General features: G+C 36.4%; 2 protein-coding genes across 2 annotated transcripts; one reads left to right on the top strand and one right to left on the bottom strand.

Annotated features, from left to right (window-relative positions):
- Positions 1–753: 753 nt before the first annotated feature.
- On the bottom strand, positions 754–21,992 carry LOC128206065 (tubulin epsilon chain-like). Its single transcript, XM_052908197.1, has 12 exons — positions 21,866–21,992; positions 20,108–20,181; positions 19,799–19,915; positions 19,011–19,126; positions 18,491–18,612; positions 12,180–12,246; positions 11,240–11,360; positions 9,479–9,681; positions 9,015–9,155; positions 7,498–7,638; positions 5,465–5,639; positions 754–4,153 (listed from the first exon to the last, which is right to left on the bottom strand). Exons 1-12 carry the CDS (start codon positions 21,888–21,890, stop codon positions 3,995–3,997), a joined length of 1,461 nt encoding a protein of 486 aa, XP_052764157.1. The 5' UTR covers positions 21,891–21,992; the 3' UTR covers positions 754–3,994.
- On the top strand, positions 12,909–16,697 carry LOC128206064 (tripartite motif-containing protein 2-like). The gene is made up of 3 exons (XM_052908196.1): positions 12,909–13,023; positions 13,184–13,453; positions 13,795–16,697. The coding sequence occupies exons 2-3, from the start codon at positions 13,225–13,227 to the stop codon at positions 15,279–15,281; spliced, it is 1,716 nt and encodes a 571-aa protein (XP_052764156.1). The 5' UTR covers positions 12,909–13,023; positions 13,184–13,224; the 3' UTR covers positions 15,282–16,697.
- Positions 21,993–22,670: the final 678 nt, after the last annotated feature.

The raw sequence follows: 22,670 nt of genomic DNA, 5'->3' as shown, positions 1-22,670 counted from the left end.
ATATTTGTCCTGTCTTAGCCTTGGTAGAGAACATGTCACAGCATCAATAGCAGGCACCACTATTGTGTAAGAGGTTGATATCCCTTATTAAAATGAACTCAACGAAAATGAACATTTACTAGACGTACTGCCTTACAAAAAAATGTAATTACCGGAATTAACATTAGTCACATCAATTTTGGACAAGCACTATCAATTGTCACTGACATAACACTGTCAGCAACGATTTATCGATAGTACTCGATAATTGTTTCATCACTATATTGTGGTAGTCTTGGTATTGTTGTCGTTGGCATTGTCATGCAAAATCGTATACTTTGGCCATAACTTGACAACCGTTCCAAGCTATTTACCATAAATGATATTTGATATGTGATATACATCTTGCTCCAGACAATATGCAAATGTAGCGCAGGGCCAAGCTGTGGCTTTAATCATCAGACCCTTGTTTGACTGAAAAAAAGAACATACAAATGTAGACATTTGCTCTATGGCTGTCTTGTTTTGAAGTGGTCATACAGAATTTGACTTGGTATGATCTTCACTAAATCAATATTTTTCCGCCATCGACAAACCCTGCCCTAGTGCGGGCGGTAACATTTCCAGGCTATTGTACTGGTCTTATGACAATATGGTTATGTGGGTTCAATGTGTAGATTCTGCAGGGTTTTCTCTTGGTACACATAAACCAGAACAAGATGTCAACTTAAGTCAAGACATTTATTTCCAAGTTGTACTTTAACATTCAGATAGTTGCATCATATGGCAAGTTAACGGATAAACAAGCAGCAACATATCATATAATATTATACCTTACATTAATGTGTCCCTTCTTTTTGAATATAAAGTTGATCGGTCCGTATATTAATGTATTTTAATAAGAATCCAGTTTGTATCCAATATGGACCGCTGACGTCATTAACTGTTGAGTGCTGCTTGTAATTTTCACAACAACATTTTTTCGCAAGAAAAAAATATTTGATTTGTTTAATAAAACGCATCAAAGGCACTTTAAAATTATTAAGTGGTAAAAAAGTGTTCGGTACAATATAAGAAATATAACACACCACTTCGGGCCATATGGCATTATAAGGACCGGCCAGCCCCCAAAGGTGAATGGACCTCGGCCAACGCATCGGTCCATATACACCTTCGGGGGCTGACTGGGCGGTCCTTATAATGTCATATGACCCTCAGTGGTGTGTAATATTTCTTAAGTATGAGTATCCTCTCCAAGCACCAAAATCCAGGAATAAGCCTTAAGGTAAAGGGATTCGATTTATAACCAGGATGGCCATTCATTGCCCAGAATAATATAAAGGAATTTCTACGGATATTTAGTATAATATTCGTTATGGTATAAATTTCATTGTAACCGTTACCTCGCTAACTAAGTGGTTCATGTCCTGATGATCCAGGAAATGAGGTTTATGAGAATCGTAAATAGAATTGTGGTTACAAGATTCTTCGATATTTAGAACTTTCTGATAACCTTTGGAAACTGGCTAAAGGGAATTTTCAGCTATACGGAGAAATTGAATATGAGCCGGAGAAGATGGCTATTTTTAGACACAATTATAAACATAATACATGTGTACATGTTTAATACGATTTGATTATGATAACATGACGAGTGCTGCCTAACAATATGCATAAGATCCATATTAAATTATGCTACAGGAATGGTTATCGCTTGAGGTTTGAGAATGATTCTAACTATACATGGTTATAATAAAAAAATAAAAATAATAGTAACAACAATAACAACTTTATTTAAAGCGGATAACAAGTTAGACATTATCAATGTTAAATATAATCCAGCTTTCAGCACAGCATAATTAACTAGAGATTACTTTTTTGAAAAAGCGCTTGTCTCCCCTATTGTGTGGTCGTATCTGAGAAAAAAAAAGATGGACATGAAATTTGTAATTATGGACAGGAGACAAACCAACAGTGAAGTTTGGTTTATTCACCTGTATTAAATAGTGAATATCTACTGCGACCTTGACCTTTGACCTATTGATCTCAAAATCAATAGGGGTCATCTACTAGTCATGACCAACTAGCATACCAAGTATAAAGTTCCTGAGTGCAAGCGTTCTTTAGTTATTGAGCAGAAACGAAGTGTGACGGATGTACTGACGGACAGGGCAAAAACAATATGTCTCCCCATTAATTGGGGAGACATAATAAATTCAGTTGAAGCTTTAAGGAGACTTTTTTTTATAAACACAGAATCCTGTCCATGGCTATACTATGACATCTTATCAGTTCTTCCAATCAATCAAACTGGTATAAAATGTAACTAGATCAAAGCATTCTCCTGATATTGCACGGAAATATTTTTTTACATTAGAGGTCACAGCGACGTTGACCTTTGACCTTGTGACCCCCCAAAATATAGGAGTTTTCTAAACCTCATGATCAACCTCCCTACCAAGTTTGGTGAACCTAGGTCAAACCATTCTCAAGATATTGAGCGGAAATGTTTTTTACATTGGGGGTCGCCGCGACCTTGACCTTTGACCTAGTGACCCCAAAAACAATAGGGATCTTCTACACCTCATGACCAACCTCCCTACCAAGTTTGGTGAACCTAGGTCAAACCGTTCTCAAGATTTTGAGCAGAAATGTTTTTTATATTGGGGGTCGCCGCGACCTTGACCTTTGACCTAGTGACCCCAAAAACAATAGGGATCCTCTACACCTCATGACCAACCTCCCTACCAAGTTTGGTGAACCTAGGTCAAACCATTCTCAAGATATTGAGCGGAAATGTTTTTTACATTGGGGGTCGCCGCGACCTTGACCTTTGACCTAGTGACCCCAAGAACAATAGGGATCTTCTACACCTCATGACCAACCTCCCTACCAAGTTTGGTGAACCTAGGTCAAACCGTTCTCAAGATTTTGAGCAGAAATGTTTTTTATATTGGGGGTCGCCGCGACCTTGACCTTTGACCTAGTGACCCCAAAAACAATAGAGATCCTCTACACCTCACGACCAACCTCCCTACCAAGTTTGGTGATCCTAGGTCATGCGGTTTTCCAGTTATCGATCGGAAACGAAGTGTGACGTACGGACAGACTGACGGACTGACGGACTACCGGACAGGGCAAAAACAATATGTCTCCCCCAGAGAGGGGGAGACATAAATATAACGAATCAGAATTTAACACAATAATGTTTCATTTTCTTTAAATACATGGAAGTATTGAAACTGGAGTAGTACTGTTTTCTTTGTCCATGACCTGTTCAGAGTGCTTGTGGTCTGGAAATGGTGTGAATCATTGACGTGGGAATGTTGTTTTCAATCAATATTCTTGTTAATTTGGCACTTGAACCCTGGACTGGAATCACGTTGAGTTAACATTGGTCATACAGAGTAGGAAGGTTTGTTTTGTCTATGATCCATTCTCTGTTGTAAAGTTTTTGAGGTTGTGTGAAACATCGACATGAGAAGGGTGTTCTTTTACGGATATTCTAGTTGATTGGGCGCTTTAACATCGATTCAATGTTGAGTTAACTTCAGGAATACAAAGTGGAATGGTTTACTCTGTACATAATCCGTTATCCGTTCAGCAAGGAGGATTATATACTACTTGTCTGGGCAATGGTGTTCTGAAACCATGCTATCATGATTGGGACTGAAAGGACAAAGTGCTCCAGGATGCCCCACCATGCTTCTTTCGGCATCTTTTTTAAGACTTTTTTTGCCCCAACCATGAGTTGAGTTATACAAACTGTAAGCCTGCTTTGTTGGTTTCACAACAGACTTCCTAATATGTCCATTATCATATCTTGGTTTCATCCATTGTTGCACAAACCATCATGTTGGCATCTTCGACTGTCAGCCATCCATGTTTGTTTATCGAACCAAATTGACTTAGTCTACTGTGCTATTGAATATTACTTCTCCATCTTATCAAGACCTATAGCCTCTGTTCAAAAGGGAGCTGGATTTTGTCAATGTTCAAGTACACTTCTCCTCCGTCAAGTCAAGACCTGAAGCCTGGGCTCGGGTGGGGGAGGGTTATTCATCTGTTTCTCAAGGTCCGAGTATTCCTGGATGATGGAGTTGATAGATTCAAGACTTTCAGAGAAATCAGACATTTCCATACCGTCAACGGTTGTATAGTGGTGAACGTGGGCCTGGAATGATGGGAAATATATCCAAACATTAAACATTATGTTATATAACAATATTGAAGAGGGTACTAATTCCAGACCTAAGTATAATTTAGACATTTCCATCTCAAGTATAATTCAGACATCTCAATGAATTAACTGTTATTGTGAATATGTGCCCTAGAGGTAAAGAAATAAATATTCCAAGTACTGGTATTTTTAGCTCATTGGCATAGCCGTGGTGTTGTTGTTTTTGTTGTTGTTTAAAAACTTGAACCTTGGTCTTTACTCAAAAATAGCTATATTAAGAAATGTAACTTAGTACACATGTAACCAGAGACCATATACTGGTGTACATGTATATATAGCAAGGCCTATAGCTGACTTTAAGCACAAATTGAAAAATAACACACAAAACCCCCCAGACAAATTAAGATTTTTTACCAGAGAATTAAACTGTTATAATTGGATACTCCTTGAGAAATTAGACTGTCTGGTATTTTTAAATAGTGAATGTCTGACGACTTCATAGCATTATTGTTGTAAATGGATAAATTGCATTACAAAACTGAACATTGACATGTCAGAATATAACATCAAGTTGAAACCTTAGAACGTAAGAATAACTATAATGTTATTTGGGAGCCTCGCCTTCAAAAACCGATGTTTGCCCTTAAAAGGGAGGTTAGTTAAAGAGAGATAATATTGAAGAGGTACCGTAAAAAAGTTTTTACATTAGCAGTGTATTAATAATCAAGGGGAGAAAACTCTACATAAAGTGCCCCATTTATTTCTTGCAGGGTGCACACCTTTGCATTGCTTTCTATCTATGTTCCAAGTTTGAATCAATTTCTTCAAGCAGTTTTTGAGAAATGAACAAGGTGAGATAACTCTGAAATAAAGTGCCAAAGAGTTATAATTCTTACAAGGTGCACACCTTTGTATTGCTTTCTATCCATGTACCAAGTTTCTATCAATTGCTTCAAGTAGTTTTTGAGTAAGTGTCTGGACAAAGTTTGCATTATCAAAAAATGAACAAGGAAAGATAACTACAATAAAGTGCCTTAAGAGTTATAATTCTTGCAAGGTGCACAACATCACATCAGTATCTATTTATGTTAGAAGTTTTCGATGAACTCCTTCAAGTAGTTTTTGAGTTCTGCAACGGACAAAACTTGGTTGAATAAAAATAAAAATAATCAGACATTATAAACAAGAAGAATAATGACAAATACAGTATTTCTCCCTTTCTGTGAAAGGGTAGACATAATGATTAGATACAAAGTTTTACAGAAGATATTAGATATATTTTATATGTTTATAGATGCCTCATACCTTTCTCTTGTACAGTTTCACAAATCTATCCTTGAGTTCGGTAAAGTTGTTGTGTATACATGTATTGTTGGCCAGGGTGAGCAGGGAATGTGACTGGCCTACCGGGGCAACAGAACACATCCCCGTCTTCCAACCCTCCGTGTTCCAATGGATAAACTTCAGACTGGGCTTTAACCTGCAATTATTAGTTTAATTTAAACAGAACTAATTTAATTGTGAAAAACATTATTTTAATCACTCTTGTTGGGCTGATTTTACCCGAGAGGATAGTCTTGTGGGGAAAACCAGTGTACCCGGAAGAAAACCATTTGTCTGGCTTGGTAAAAACATATTAAACTAGAGCTGTCACAGTATGTGACGAATGCCCTCGATTGTGACATTGACCTATGAACAAGGTCAGTACATGAAAAGTTGATCTTGCCTTTACATGTCAAATACATATGGCAAGTTATTTTAAATTGCCTCTAAACATAAAAAAATACCACCCATAGTTGACAACCGACACTGTTATGTCCTTATATATGCAGCATTCCATTGTGAATAAACACCCAAGTGTGACCTTGACCTTTGAGATAGGGACACGGGTCTGTCATGCGACACGTCTTCTTGGTATGTGGAACACATGTGGCAAGTTATTTTAAAATCTGTCCATACAAGGGAAAGTTACAGCCCGGACACGACAACTTATACTCTATGTCCTTATATGCAGCACTCTGTTGTGAATAAACACCTAAGTGTGACCTTGACCTTAGAGGTAGGGACACGGGTCGTTCACGCGACACGTCATCTTGGTATGTGGAACACATGTGGCAAGTTATTTTAAAATCTGTCCATACAAGGGAAAGTTACAGCCTGGACACGACAACCTATACTCTATGTCCTTATATGCAGCACTCCATTGTGAATAAACTCTAAGTGTGACCTTGACCTTAGAGGTAGGGACACGGGTCGTTCACGCGACACGTTGTCTTGGTATGTGGAGCACATGTGGCAAGTTATTTTAAAATCTGTCCATACATGGGAAAGTTACAGCCCGGACACGACAACCTATACTCTATGTCCTATATGCAGCACTCCATTGTGAATAAACACGAAGTGTGACCTTGACCTTTGAGGTAGGGGCATGGGTCTTGCACACGACACGTCGTCTTGGTATGTGGAACACATGTGGCAAGTTATTTTAAAATCTGTCCATACAAGGGAAAGTTACAGCCCGAACACGACAACCTATACTCTATGTCCTATATGCAGCACTCCATTGTGAATAAAGACTAAGTGTGACCTTGACCTTTGAGGTAGGGACACGGGTCTTTCACGCGACACGTCGTCTTGGTATGTGGAACACATGTGGCAAGTTATTTTAAAATCTGTCTTTACATGGGAAAGTTACAGCCCGGCACGACAACCTATACTCTATGTCCTATATGCAGCACTCCATTGTGAATAAACACTAAGTGTGACCTTGACCTTAGAGGTAGGGACACGGGTCTTGCACGCGAAACGTCGTCTTGGTATGTGGAACACATGTGGCAAGTTATTTTAAAATCAGTCCATACAAGGGAAAGTTACAGCCCGGACACGACAACCTATACTCTATGTCCTATATGCAGCACTCCATTGTGAATAAAGACTAAGTGTGACGTTGACCTTTGAAGTAGGGGCACGGGTCTTGCAAGCGACACGTCGTCTTGGCATGTGGAACACATGTGGCAAGTTATTTTAAAATCTGTCCATACAAGGGGAAGTTACAGCCCGGAGACGAGTTATTGAGCCGGACACACGGACGAACAGAAGGAGGGACGGACGGACGGTGCGATTTTAATATGCCCACCTTTGGGGGCATAAAAAACCTGGAATTATTAAAACTTGGAAATAAGAGTAGGAATAAGTGACAGGATGCATGTTCATCTTCCAACTTTCAGTGTCCAAATGGATGAGCGGGTAGGACTGGCCGACCAAGGGAACAGAAGAAAATAATTAATTGTTAGTCCTTCAATCAAATACTTATAATGTAATTGAAGACTGCCTCCCACCTTTCTATATTCCTACGCACATCCGACACCTCGACATTCCCGCGCACCATAAGAGCACAGGCCAGATAAAGGCTGTGTTTTGGGTCGGTACGTAACAGCTGATAGTCCCGGGAAAACGCATCCGAAAACATCTGGTCAAGTCTACAACATAAAGGTTACAAGCTCAATTGAGTGTTATCAATTTGTTACACATATGGAGGTGTTGATACATGTTAGTAATGTATAATTATACATGTACATGTGTTTTTAAATCCAATTTTCTTTCAGTGGGTTCAAAGTTTGAATCGGTTTTACATCTTCATTGATAAAATATAAATCCTATTCGACAATTTCCTTTTAAATTAACAAGTCATTTCATTTCAACACTTGCCAAGTGAATCTCATTAAAAAAAAAAAATCCAGCTATGTATGTAATGATTTAGGTGGGACATTGACAGTCTATACATTTGAGGGTGAGTGGTCAGAATTGTCATGACAACAATATTATTAAGAGCTATTTATACAGCCTTTTATAGTCATATCTTATAAAAACCTAGAAGTAAGAGTGTGTTGAAACTTTTTTGTAAAACATGTGTTAGATTTGCATTAATGAATAGATGTTTGTAAACCATGCCTAGATTACATATCTATCTTTCCAGTAAAAGTGCTGCTAATGAAAAATAATTATGTTGTACATTAAAGTTGCAAGCTTGACCTGCATAATAATTAGGGATGGCAACAAGTATTAAAATTGGTACTCGAGTACTCGGACAATCTTTTGATCGAGTACTCAGGTACTCGATTACTCGGAAAAATTGAATTTGTTTTCGGGAAAGACAAGATCGTGTATACATGTATCGTTCATAATGTATATTGCGCATTGGTCGTATAATTGGTCATTTTCATCTTTAAATTAGACTTTCCTTATGTACTTAACAGAAAAATGACCTTTAGCATTGTGTTCATGCCCTTTACTAGGGCATTGTATGGTGAAAGGTCTCGAATTAGTAAATAATAGAATTGTGTAGATGAAAGTACCGCTATCAAAACTTCGCTAATTGACATCAGTGCTAATTGGAAAAAGGGGCCCTTTGTTGACAGTTTGCAACTCTCACAACAACTCTCAACTAATTTATTAGGGTCAATTGTGTACACAGCGGGGATTAAAATGACCGCAAATTGTCCTCTTGGCAAATAACCAGATCTGATACTTCGTCTGTAAATCTTGTATTGTGTGATTTTTATAGATTTTTTTTATTTTTTTCCGAGTACTCGAGTAGTGATTTGGTACTCAAGTACTCTGACGATGGATCGAGTACTCGGGTACCTGTTGCCATCCCTAATAATAATGGGTTATAAATGTGTTTCAAAGAGAATCACTCTTAGACTTGACAGGAGCCTTATGAGCGTATCAGAATCTAAGAAGCTTAGACAAGACATATACTGACTGTGTTCAGCTGGGCCTACTGGTACATTGACAAGTATGTTGCCAGCGATAATTTTTATTGAAATTGGGCAGAAATACATAAGACTTTTACCTTCTAGGTGGCAGATTGACATCAGACAGTGTGAATAGCGGGGACTGGCTAGACACGAGGTAGTGCAGTCGTGGAAATGGCACTAGGTTCATCGTAATCTCATTTAAATCTACATTTAGGGATCCCTCAAATCTCGCTGAACTGAAACAAAATAATTAATAATGATAATATAAACATTTCATCCTATTACAAATATTTTTTCTTAAACCTCAAAACAGTTATATTTCCATCACATTTTCCTAGCGGACTTCTGAGAAACAGACTTCATCACTGAAATTTTTAGCTTTTTTAATAAAAAAAAATAGTAATATTTTTTTTCTGTATTTCTTTATTTTTAAATTTCATGTGCCTACAACGTATCATCCCTTGCATAAACATTACAGTCAATCCATACTTAACATTAGCTAAAATGATGTATAAATTTTCACCAACTTTTTTATTTAATCCAGAAAATAGTTCCATACCTGGTCATATTAAGCAGTAAATTGGCAACAATGTTATTCATGGTGTCAAAGGGTTTCTCATTGGCCTGACCGACCACGCCCCCCTCTGCAGCCGAAATAGCGCTCCCCCTCTTGACATCACCACCAACACTGGTGTACATACGTTTGCCCGTCTTTGTCGGGGGAAGGGCTTGGTTGATCTTGTTGACCAGGCCTACCAGGGCCTGTAGGAAACAAGAAAATGGTTTCAAATATCAAACTTTCTTCCAAAATTAGAATCTTTTTTTTTAATTGTTTCACCACAAAATGGGACCCTACCTGCAAACCGCTTTTGTATGGAAATGTTTGTGATTTCTTTCAGAAACAAACTTAATCTCATTTTATTATCTTTTCCCTCTATTTTTAAATGCATTCTTGCCCATTTCTAGGCAAAACTCAACAATCGTAGCCAGAGTAAGAGAAATGGCCCTTGCTAAACACATTTTTTCAATGGTAAAATGATTATAGCATATTATCTCATCTGAAATCAACCTTTTTTATTATAGTCAACATAGGCCACCAATCCAAGATAAACAGTCTAGACATAAATCACTAGACATAAATCATAATATCAATAAATGCAATATATATATACAAGACGCCAATGCGGCAACGCTGCATTAAAGCCGGATTTTTTCTTTGACGATGCAATTTTGCAAACCCAGGATTTGAGGTAGTGGAGGTAGTGACCTAGTATTTTTAACCAAAAAGACCCATATTTATACTTATCGGAGATATCGTTCATACAAATAACCTGATCAACAGAAACTATTCCACTGTGAGAGGAAAAATCAATTTTTTAATTACATCAGCTTTTCCAAAAAGATCTGTCCCAGAGACCTAGTTTTTGACCCTAGATGACACACTTTATCATCTAAGATTTCATTTTTTTTATGACATCGGGAAAATAATTCCTAAGATTTGACCTAGTGACCTATTTTTTTTTATCTGAGGTTTCCCATATTCACAAATGTTTAAGGCAACATGAAAACAAAAATTCTGACCAAGTTTCATAAAGATTTGACAAAAATTAATGAATTTTTATGACCGTGGAATTCTTTCTCCTAAGATTTGACCTTGTGACTTAGATTTTGACCGGGGATGACCCATATTAAAGAACTTTCAAGATATTATGCAGACAAATATTCTGACCAAGTTTCATACAGATTTGACAAAAATTGTTGAATCTATGATGTGGAAAGATTTGACCAAGTGACCAAGAATTTGACCCGGGTTGACCCATATTAAAATATCAGCAAGATATTATGCAGACAAATATTCTGACCAAGTTTCATCAAGATATGAAAAAAATTGTTGAATTTATTACCGTGAAATATTTCTTCTAAAGATTGTACCTAGTGACCTAGTTTTTGACCCGAGATGACCCATATTCATATATATTAAAGATAACATGCCTAAAATAGTCTGACCAAGTTTGATAACCATTGGATAAAAACACTTGATTTTATTACATAAAATGAAAACTTTAACGCCGAATTGTGAACGCCCACCCGCCCGCCCAGTTTTACGCCATTCTATAACCCGTAATTTTTCGTTGAAAAATCTGGCTAGAAATGATACTTACATAAATATAACATGCATAAAGCTTGAACAATTTTTGAAAAAAGACCAAAAGTTAAAGTGTTGGTAATACACTGCAATGTGAAAGTACTTGACTTCTTTTGATAAAAACAATATACAGTATACATGTTTTAATAATTTTGGGCTTTCTGTCGAATTTACCTGGTTTTCAATTGGAAGAACACAGTCAGCTTTCTCAGTCAGTTCCCTCATAGCCAGAACACTGTTGTAGGGGGAAGTGATAACATCGTCATCTATAGAGGGGTATACCGCTGTCACAAACCTAGAAAACACATGTAAATAGAGAATACATTGATGGAGACAGAGTTCGCGGAAGTTTAACCAGCAAGTGAGAAAGCAATTCTAGGCAAGGTTAGCTAAAACATTGTACTCATAGCACATTACCGTATTTCAATGTATTTATAATCGTACTCTGCAGTATGCTATAGTCATGTTCATCCAGATGACCTTTACCCGGTCATTGAAGGGGTGATAGCAGGAAAAAACTGTATGAACATTCAGTTTCTGAGTGAAATTATTTCCACAGCAAGATCACTTACTATCACACTTACACTAGTTTTGCTTTTAGGAGATATTTGGTGACAATTGCGAAAGGTGGAGTAGGTACTGTTAAAAGTAAAATATTTTGTCAAATCAAGGGCCATAACTCTGGAGTGACTGGGACTAGTTATTGAATCCGAAATATTTTGACAATAGTTGTGCGACCACGTTTGATGATTATTTGTGTACATTTAAGAAACTCAGAAAAAGGCCACTGTCAATTATTTTATTTTTTAATCAACTTAAGGGCCATAATTCATAAACATTCTGATCATGTTTGGTGATTATTAGTGTGCAAATTTGCTGGAGTTAGAAAGTGGTATTTTTTTTTTATTTTGGTGATGGTTGGTTTACATATGCCAAAGTTAATACAGAGCAATATAAAGTGTATAAAAATGCTTTGTTAGGAGTGTAAAAGTAACATAAGCTTTCCAAGTAAAAATTTAGCAAAGGCTTGGCATTTTGAATTTGGAAAATTTTAATGCATAACGCTTCAACCTGACAAATATTTGAATCCCCCCTTTGAATCCAACATAATTACCTGTAAACGTCTGGGTACTCATCTTCCAGGAGATTTAAAATGAATGTCCCAACACCTGATCCAGTACCTGAAACAAAATCAGAATGAAGACATTACCCTGGTATACATGTCATTTTTTCCATTTTAATACTGAAAAATCAATGTAAAATTATGAAACAAACCTTTTTTTATTGTTTTACAGTCCCCCCCCCCCAAAAAAAAAAAATTTCACTCCTAACAAACATTAAAAAATGGAAAATAAAACTTATCATTTACTGTTTCAAATATAGGGCTTAAATAATAATAGCCTATTGACTTGCAGGAATATTATGACTTTGCCTGCTCTTCTTCTGAATATTCTTATTTTAGTAGTTATATTTTGTATTGTAACAATTGTAGTATGTTTATGTGTTAAATTAAGTTGACAATTTATTTCTTTGTTAATATATATAGTTCAAAAGAATATACCCTTATTATATTTGAAATAATTAAAACTGTATTTGTATTAGTTGGGTGTAACCTTATACTGCTCTTCTAAAAGAGGTACCCCATGTAAACAAACTTTCGCCATTGAACTTTACTCCAGCGTAAGTGCTCTTAAAGATTGTCAAATGATTTCTATTCAAATAAAAACCTTTGATTAAAAATACTATGTTCACTTACAAGAATAAAACTAACCTTACACAATATACATATGCATAATCAAATATAAAAGCAGCAGGTTTCACAAATCAAAATATATAAAATACACACATGTGAAAAAGAACAGCCATAACTCACTTCCTGGTGATCTTTAGTCACTGAGATGATGGTGATCTAAAAGTTCTGAGACAGTATTTTTGAATGTCTTACACTGACTGTAACTGTAAGTAGGTTTATACCATTTTATCGTATGTACATTAACAATCAACAACTTTAGTAGACATTAAATTCTAAAAAGCAGATTTCCCCTCCCACCTGAAGTAATCACTTCAAAGTTCATGAAAACCAATTCATAGCTAAATCTACTGCACTTTATTTTACAGGAACATATTAACTTTCAAAAACAGAATAACACACAGACAGAATGACAGATATCAACCAAAAGATGACATTACGCAGCAGGATTCGGGAAGATTACCTGACATGCCCGATATGTTTCAACAACTTCACAAACCCCAAGGCCTTGCCATGTATCCACACATTCTGCCTGAAATGCCTGGCCGACTATGTGGGAGGTGCATGTGGGGGTGTGGGGAAATTCCCCTGTCCTGTGTGTAGAACTGAGGTCTTTGTTCCTCAGCATGGAGTGCAAGGTATATTAATGCATTACATCAGTCAACATAAGACTTTTATAGAACAATCCCTAAGGCTTACAATACAGTAGTATATGGCATTGAAGGTGTAAGAATTCCCGTTTTATAACATTTTACCTTTGTACACATAAAACAGTGAGCACTTCAAGAGACTGCTCATCTTGAAAATCCAAATTACAGGAACATGAACTTTGAATTTTCTTAAGTGCTTTAATTTGATTCTTTAAGATGGTCCACCAATGACTTCTTTTGTATACATGCTGTAAAAACAAACAACAGACCAATGTTTCATGCAAATATTTAATTGCAAAACTAATCAATTCTGTTTATCTTTTTTGCAGGATTTCCAGACAACCACATGGTAAACAGTCTAAGTGATACTGTTGAGGAGGGCAGTCCTGTAAAGCCTGCAGCCCCTCCCCTTCCCTCCCAGGATAATACGCATCAGCTAGGTCAGGGGTACAGGCCTGTCCCTGCTCCCAGGTCTATATCTTCAGGAGGCAGAGTTTCACCAAGGGCAAAATCCCGCACACCATCCCCTAGACCTTTACCCAGGGGCGTGTCACCAACTTCTTTGCCCCAGGGGGACAAACAAGCTCCTCCAAGACCAGAGAGGCCAAAAAGTGTCAGCCCTACACCTCAAAATGAGAAGCAACAGCAAACTAGTGAAAACCAGCATAATGATGGTCACAATAATGGACAACAGAACAATGCCCAACCTTCAAGGCATCACTTAAACGTGGGAGGGATGCTTTCTGGTGGTTTTAGTGGAGTGGTTGGTGCTGTCGGCAGTGCAATATCAGACATTTCCGCATACTTGCCAGTTCCCAAAACCACTCATAGTCATAATAGTCAGGCCCCTACCTCTCCATATGAGTTTGTTGGCAAACCAATGGATGGAAGAAACAGTCCAAAAGACACAAATCAGCAAAGTAACTTGTACCCTCAATTGTCCACTGAACACTCTGGGCCCTGCACAAAGGGAATGTTACTAGAATTTGGAAAATATGGGCCAGAAATAAACAGCTTTTTAAAGCCATTTGGGCTTGCAGTTAGTGTTGTAGATGACTTTGTCATCTCTGATAGAGGTGGAAACAGGATTTTTGTGTTTGACAGTAGAGGTGAGTTGAAGACCAGGTTTAACCTTGACTGCACTGTGAATGATGTGGCCCTGACCAAAGACGGAAATATCGTAGTTGCTGTGAGTAAATCAGGTTCTGCAATCATGAGACTTTACACGATGGAGGGGAAGCAACTCCAAGCTATAGGTCAACATTTTAAGTTTGACCAGTCCAGTGGAATAGCAGTGACGCCATCAAACCACATTGTAGTCACAAATCTGGTTGCTGATAATGTGCTAGTTTTCACTGAACAGAAAAAGTTTTCAGTGAAGATCGGCTGGAAGGGCAGGGGCGATAAACATTTCATGCAGCCACAGTTTGTGACCTCAACCAGTAAGGACTACTTCATTGTCTCTGACACGGGGAATCATTGTTTGAAGCTCTACAATGTTCAAGGTCAGTTCAAGAGAAGCTTTGGTAGCCATGGTGATCGGCATAGCCAACTTGACACACCTTTGGGCATAGCGTGTGACTCTGATGATAATGTGATCATTGCAGACTCAAATAACAACCGAGTAGAAGTGTTTACAATTAAGGGAGCGTATTACACTACACTAGTTCAGAACACCAATGAAATAGGCCCAGACGTGAAGCCCATAAATGTTGGTGTAACGACAAACAACAATGTAGCAGTGTTGCTTCACGGGATGGGTTTTGCCCAAGTTCGAGTCTACAAGTGGCGGGGTGATAAAAGAGTCGGATTCTAACATTTGGTGCTCAGAACTAAAGATGCATTTATTTGGGCATTTGCATGCTTATGTTCTCCTTGGCAGCGATCATATTAGTTGTCACATTCATCCACACAATATTACACAGTGTACTTCGTGAGACCAACATTGCAAGTTGTTTTTCAATTCATGGGCAGTTTTAACCTTGCTGTTTACATTCATGATTTCCTTTGGATATTTTAGGGCATTCATATCTTCAGAGATTTGCTCATATTGTTATTTTTATTTAAACTTCTCTATATGCAATAAATTGTAGTTGTCACAATGTGCTGGTGCAAAGAAATCCAGCTTTTCCATTAATGTTTTCACACTTAACAACGTACTCTTATTCCATAGGGCCATGCCAAAATGATTATTTTTCATTAGGCCATACCAAAACTCAAAATTGTAGATCAGTAAGTTTTCATGGTAAAATCCAATAAGTGCTTGTCGGCTCAGACACTAAGATATTTTTTCAAGGCACTTTTTTGCCTGCCGGCTAGGTAGTAAGGTTTTGAAATCAGAACCTGACATTGAACATAGAAACAATAAGGTATGGCCTTATATTGTGTATGATATATCATGGTGTGTCCATGTTTATATGTCACCATTGCGTTTAGTATCATGATCATGTACATATAAAATTATACTGATGTTGATTCTGTTAACAACTGTTCGCTAACCATTTTTCTTGAAGTGATATTTAATTAAATGTAAATACAATATTGAAAAGTGGCGGAATAGTCAAGCGTGCTGTCTCTGTGACAGCTCACAGAGACAGCTCTTGTTCTTGAAATGATATTTATTTAATTATGTAAATACAATTCAATGCAATATTATTATACTGTGCCTTTGATTTTCTGTGATAAGATATACATACTTGTGTCACAGTTACGGTAATTAATGTATATTCATAACCTTATAATGCATTTATGTGTAGCATTTCATGTTTTTACAAAAGCATATTAATTAAGACTCAAAAGTCAAGAATTCACGCAACAAATTTGACTATTGTTACAAGCCAGGTCTGGTAATATTGAGAGGGTATGGTGGAGTTCTTTAAAAATTCTCTATAGTATTGTAAAGGAGTTTTCAGTCTGGTAATGCCATGTCGACAAAAGTGCTAAATTTTGTATCCGTATTTAATCCATCCATTTGTGTGCAATATAGAACTATGTACCTACTTGTATTTAAGTGAACTTTTGAAATGTAATCAGAAAGAAAATTTCTCCACACATATTTCTCATAGTTTTTCATATCTTTTTTTAAAATAATATGGTGAACCACCAAGATTTATAGTTATACCCAGTATAGACAAAATTTTAATGCTTACGTCCAAAAATGTTAGAGGTTTGTTTAATGAACTAACAAGTTTTAAGATTGTTTAGTTAGTTTTCTTTGTCTGTTAACATAAAATAAAACTATCAAATTGAATCTGTAGTTTAAGCTTCCTTTCCTTGTGAAAGAGTTTATACATCATTTATGTTTTTCATCATTTATTAATAAAAGGGCGTAGCAGAGCTTTAAGTGGTCCAGAGTGGTGGGCCTTGTTGAACATGTTCTTATTGCTTCTGGCAAACCTGCACTGGTAAAATGTGATCTGGGCTTGCTCAAATTCTGAATTTTACAAAGCAGGGCTTGTTTAAAAATTTGATGCCAAGCAATAGCATAAGAATTCAGGCCAGTTCATTAAAAAGTCTAATTTTGATGACTGTATATTAGAATGATTTTTGAGTAGTGTCAAAGGTTCATGTTTTTGTAATCCGAAAATGCCAAGAATATGAGAATTACTAAACTTTTTCTTCGAAAATCAGACAACTAAAAATGATTAGCATGTGAGTTTGGTTAGTGGTCACCAAGCCGGACAAGTGGGTTTTCTACGGGTACTCCGGTTTCCCCCACAACCCAAGACCACACTCTCGCGCAACATCGTGCCAACGAGAGTGACTAAGTATAAGCTATCATAGCTTCCTTCACAATCGTTGTAAAATATATAATGTTAAAATGTTTAAAGTAAAAATGATTTATTCTATACTGTAGTATTGTACTACTCCACAAACTTTGGTAAAATCAAGTCTCATCCATTATTAATCGGAACAAGGAAATGGAAGCAGATGCTAAAACCTGGTGTAAAACCTGGGTGGAGATGTGAAGGCTGTAAACTATCGAGCCCTTTACAACAAAATCCTATGCAACAGAACGTTAGCATAGAGCGTTACCTTGATCCCTGTGACTAGAACTTGGCTACCTCTCAGCTAACCCTATTTCAATTTCATGTTGTTGGATAGAAAATATGAAATAATTTGTAAAAAACATGTTTATTTTCTGGGGATGGGGGTTAAACTTTCTTGCTATTTTTTAATGGTATAAAACTTCTATTTTAAACGGATAGTGCTATTTGTGCTATTTTGATAGAAGTTGTTGCTTACTTTGGTGATTTAGGCGCTTATGTGGTACTCTAAAATACATGTAGTTCTATCCCTATGCAACACATCTCTGTCCTTTTTTTCTTTAATAGTCAAGCAAAGAGCATAACTCCATCATATATTTCAGTAAGGGTGATGCTATACTACTGTTATTATTCATAAGTGCACCTTGATTTATATTTACATCTCAAATAGTTCATAGAAATGGTGGAGTTTTTCCCACAACAATGACTTCATCACATCTATGGCAACTGCAAACACCAGCAGAGCTGTAACAACTCCTGCACCTCCACTTTCATGAATGACTGTTTTTCAGTGAAAAGAATATTGTTATACCACAAATGTTGTTGGCAGTGGTGACAACTAATGTCCGAAAAACAAAAACAATTGGTTATAACTCAAATATAACTCAAACACCATTCATGAAATAGTCCAACTTACTGCCCTTAGATTCACTGAAAAAACGAGACCCAGCAATTTATTGCTCGTCTGTTATTGTATTAAAAGAAGGGGCATGATAATTATTCAAGCTAGAGATATGAGCCTTGCTATAAATGTGCCTGTTGTCATTGACAATTAGTCCTGAGTTTAATTTGGTTAAGGTCATGGATAAAATTTTCACAACACAATTCTGAAGACAACACCAAGGCTTTGACAATACCTTCATTTTTTTCAACACAAAAAAAGAAGATCAAAACCAACAAGCAGAAGCTTTATTTTAAATGAGGTTCAGGTTCCAATCTTTTAGAAGCTCTGTTTATTTATATATGTCTTTGACCCTACCTCCACCCATGGAATGTAGAATAAAGAAGCACTGTAGACAGTCACAGAACTCTGCGGCCCGCCGAATAATGTCACTTAGCTGCTCCCGGTATTGACTGCCATACATCTTATGCCCAACCGCCCTGGAGAAGGATTATATTTATTTTTTTCATCAAAGAAATAGACCCTCAAACTGTTTTTGTACAAGATGTTTTTATTTGTATCATTCTCTTTTGTAATGTACTCTTAAGCCCCACCTTTATCACATTACCTTTCCTTTTCTGTATGTCGTTTTAAAGCAAACTTGTTCATTTCTAGATTTATTTGGAAATCACAATTTTAGTCAAAATTTCTTAAGACAAAAAGACCCTGACCCCCTTCCCAAAATGGTGGAAAACACCATTTAACAATTGCTTTAATTTCGTAGTAATTCATATCCTTGTTAAGCAACATTAACTTAGTTTTGACAGCTACAGAGACCCCAGCTGGTGTAAGAAGAATTTTAAATCTGAAAATTAATGAATTAAAATTAAATGTATACCAGTTATTCCCTGCCCCTGAAACATCAGTAAGGAGCTGTTTAAAATCAAACACTTCCCGTAACGGCCCTTTCATCATCTCACTGACCACTCCCTCTTCCATGTCAACCAGTACAGCCTGTAGGGTGAGAAAAAGGTCAAGGTAACTATGATGGTCAGGACATATGAAACATCAAAGGGTGTTGTTTAAAGTCAAAATGCTAAAGTAGCAGCTCCTTAATTATCCCACATATCACTCTTTCCTTTATATCAATCACTCTTTCCTTTATATCAACCAGTACAACCTGCAGGGAGAGAAATAATGGTCATGGTCATTACGAAGGTCAAAGGTCACTATGAAGGTCAAAGGTCACTACAAAGGTAAATGGTCAGGAAATTAGAGATATCATAAGGAGTTGTATAAAGTCAAAAACCTCGTGTAAAGGGCCTTTCTTTCTCACTGACCACTCTTTCCTCCATATCAAACAGTAGCGTGTGAAATAAATGTCAAGCTTAAAGGTCGTAAGAGATTCAAAGGGAGCTGTTTAAAGTCAATCACTTTTATTATTTCACTGACCACTCTTTCCTCTGTATCTACTAGTACAGCCTGCAGTGAAAGAAATTTAGATCAAGGTCAGAGTAAAAGGTAACTTTTGCATTGTGGGACATTTTATCATTAAACCTAGACTTCTTGCAGTCTAAAGCAAGAATGATAAACTGTAGTTATTATCCATTATATTTGACCTTTGGCAGACACAATTATCTGTACATATATAAGGGTATACCTTGGAACACTTTTTATAGCACTTACCCTTGCTTTAAGGGACTTGATTTTGCCCCGCCCCTGCTCCAGGGGAATATCTGCATCTTCATATCGGTCATCAACATTTCGGAAGAAACTGCTGAGCGATTCATCATAAGTGCCATGCTGGAAATCAGGGAGTGATTTTCTTCTCATTTTTGTTATAATGGAAATACATGTCACCTGATGTGCTTGTTATAAAAATATTTTGCAGTAAATGAAATTGACCTAATAACTGCACGTAAAGTAAAGCCTTGTTATATAATAACTTATCAGATATCATAAAATGCTTGCTAAATTGGGTTGACTTATCCTCACCTTGTTGACAGCAGCATGTTCCCTTAAAGCCAGGTCCCAGAACCTGCAGCCTATCTGGTTTCCACACTGCCCAACTGAAAAACATGTACAAGCTTTAAAATATTGATGTTTGCGTTTATTCATAATTATGTCTCGAAATGCTATTTGTTTCTGTTTAGGATACATCAACTCTTCCATTCAAAAGCGGTTTTGGCATGAAATTTTTATTTAAATATTTATTTATTCATTTGTATTTCAAGACATTGATAGGGATACTTTATTTTTATACCTGGGGAAAAAAGTATCTAATTAAGCATAGTGAAATGGGCCAAACTACGCCTGCAAATTTGTCTGAAAACACTGTTATCAGGTATAAAATGTGTATAATATTGCGGCAGGATAGCTCAGTTGGTAAAGACCACTTGACTTGCAAGCTGCGAGCAAGGATCCCAGGTTTGATTTTCGTATTTGGCTGCATAATAATCTGAACCAGTGATACATTGTATTTGACAACAAATGAGGAACTTACTTAAATGCCTGACTACACAAGGAACTGTTTAAAAGTCAAGTGATCCACAATGTACAGATCTATAAAGACCTGATCTCAGGGACAAATTATTGCACATGAAAAGATAAACATCTTAGTAGTAACTCGCATATTGAAAATGTAGTGGGAGTGTTTTTATTGCACAAACCAGAGGATAGGTAAGCTCAGTCGATATAGGGCCATACTAGTGTTTAACCCCTCATAGGTATAAAGGAGAAAAATACTATTACTAACATGATCAATGCATAAAATGTTCAACTTGTTGTCAAACCCTATATTCAACAAACCTATTGACATATCAATTAATGTCACTAAATTTTTGTGATTTTGCTATTTATTTATTTGTAATTACGGGGATTTTTTGGGGAGGGAGCAAATATATTTTTAAAGAGCGGAATGGGGCAAAGTTATGATCCCAGAAAGGGCCGAAAAAATCACTGGCTTTCCACATGGTTTACTTAAGAAACATAAATATGCTGATAAGTTCAGATGGGATAGCACTAGCTACAATAATGAGCAATCAGGGATACTTTTTTTTTTTTGACATTTCTTATGTATCCCTGTAACGCTACAACTCTCTACCATTTATCACTGAGCGAAAGAATAAATAGTTATATTATGCATCGATGTTGAATAATAATTAATGACAACGTTGTTCAATATATACCCGACAGTGATCTAAACTGGATTTAATTTGTCATTAGAGTCGTTATTTTCACATAAATATATTCTTGGTCAGGAATACCGTTATACATGTACACAACCTGTCAGATTTGTCCCAGATTTACAGATATCGGGACACTTGATAAAAAAATCGACACATGTACTGAACATGTTTTTTTGCATAGCGACATAAATAAATATGTGTTTAAAAGTAGGCAATAATATTTTCGTAGAAATTTGAATTTATAACGGAGATAATTTCAAAATTGTGGCCGCGAAGATTATCTGCGCAAGGACCGTTCGGTACTTTTTGTTGGGATGGTGGACGTCACGAATCTGCCATATTAAAACAACATTGTCAAAAGATTCGTTGACAGCCATTTAGGTGGACTAGGATAGCACCTGAATTTCAAGTCATGTGTAAGATCCCTGCACAGGTTGCATTCTGAGCCTGTACCATGTAACATGTTACCATGGTGGCTGGTTTAGAGTTCATAATTTAATCATGATATTATTATTTTCCGGTGTTTTCCGGATGTACCAGGATTTTGATTACAGTTGAAACCTACCTTGAACGACAATTGATTGTGTCATTCTTAAAATTCACCCAAATTGTTTACTTGTGTACAAATAAAAATTTTAAACATGTTTTGAACATCAAAGTCACTGGACGCTTATTCACAGACGTTGGTTTCCAAACAAAAGCGTCGGGTCCCTAGACTTACCGAAATACGATTATTTACCGAAAGACGGATAAAATTACCGAAATACGCATGAAAGTTACCGAAAGACGCCTTCTAATGCATTTATTTTTAAATAATCTTGTATATATAATGATTATACGTATTGAAGCCAAAAATTATAAAAAAATATTTAGAAATAATGACTTTATTGACAAAAGAATTTCCCTTTTTTAGTCAAATAGTGTTATCTCCCGTCGTCAACCGAAATACGATTTATGGATATATATGGTTAAACTGGAGTAAATATGATAGAAATTTACCGAAAGACGCTTGCTATTGTATTTATTTTTAATGTTCATATATATTTGATGATTTTACACATTGGAGCCAAAAATTATAAAATAATATCTAGAAATAATGAGTTTTTTTGACAAAAGAATTTCCTTTATTTAGCCAATAAGAGCATTCTCCTGTTCTCAACCGAAATACGATTTATTGATATGTTTAAGGTGAAGTAAGAACAAATATATACAGTTAACTTAATACTAAATTTTTATTTAGCCGTCAATTTGTGTGAAAATCCCCCGCAATTATAAATGTACACGTAATGCGGTCCTTTAATGCGTAATTATTATTTCAAATGCTGTATATACAATTGATCTAACATTTCCATAAGAATATAAATGCTATT

The sequence above is a fragment of the Mya arenaria genome, chromosome 10, assembly GCF_026914265.1.
Source record: "Mya arenaria isolate MELC-2E11 chromosome 10, ASM2691426v1".
In the NCBI taxonomy this organism is placed as follows: Eukaryota; Metazoa; Mollusca; class Bivalvia; order Myida; family Myidae; genus Mya; species Mya arenaria.
The sequence above is the reverse complement of the archived record's forward strand: the minus strand, read 5'-3'. Positions and strand labels throughout refer to the sequence as shown.

Coding starts and splice junctions, on each gene's coding strand:
- LOC128206065 (XM_052908197.1), bottom strand. CDS start 21,890: ATGACACAATCAATTGTCGTTCAAG. Junction 19,127..19,798: donor TCAAGTCCCTTAAAGCAAGG/GTAAGTGCTATA, acceptor CTCACCCTACAG/GCTGTACTGGTTGACATGGA. Junction 9,156..9,478: donor TTACTGCTTAATATGACCAG/GTATGGAACTAT, acceptor ATTTTGTTTCAG/TTCAGCGAGATTTGAGGGAT.
- LOC128206064 (XM_052908196.1), top strand. CDS start 13,225: ATGACAGATATCAACCAAAAGATGACATTACGCAGCAGGATTCGGGAA. Junction 13,454..13,794: donor TCCTCAGCATGGAGTGCAAG/GTATATTAATGC, acceptor TCTTTTTTGCAG/GATTTCCAGACAACCACATG.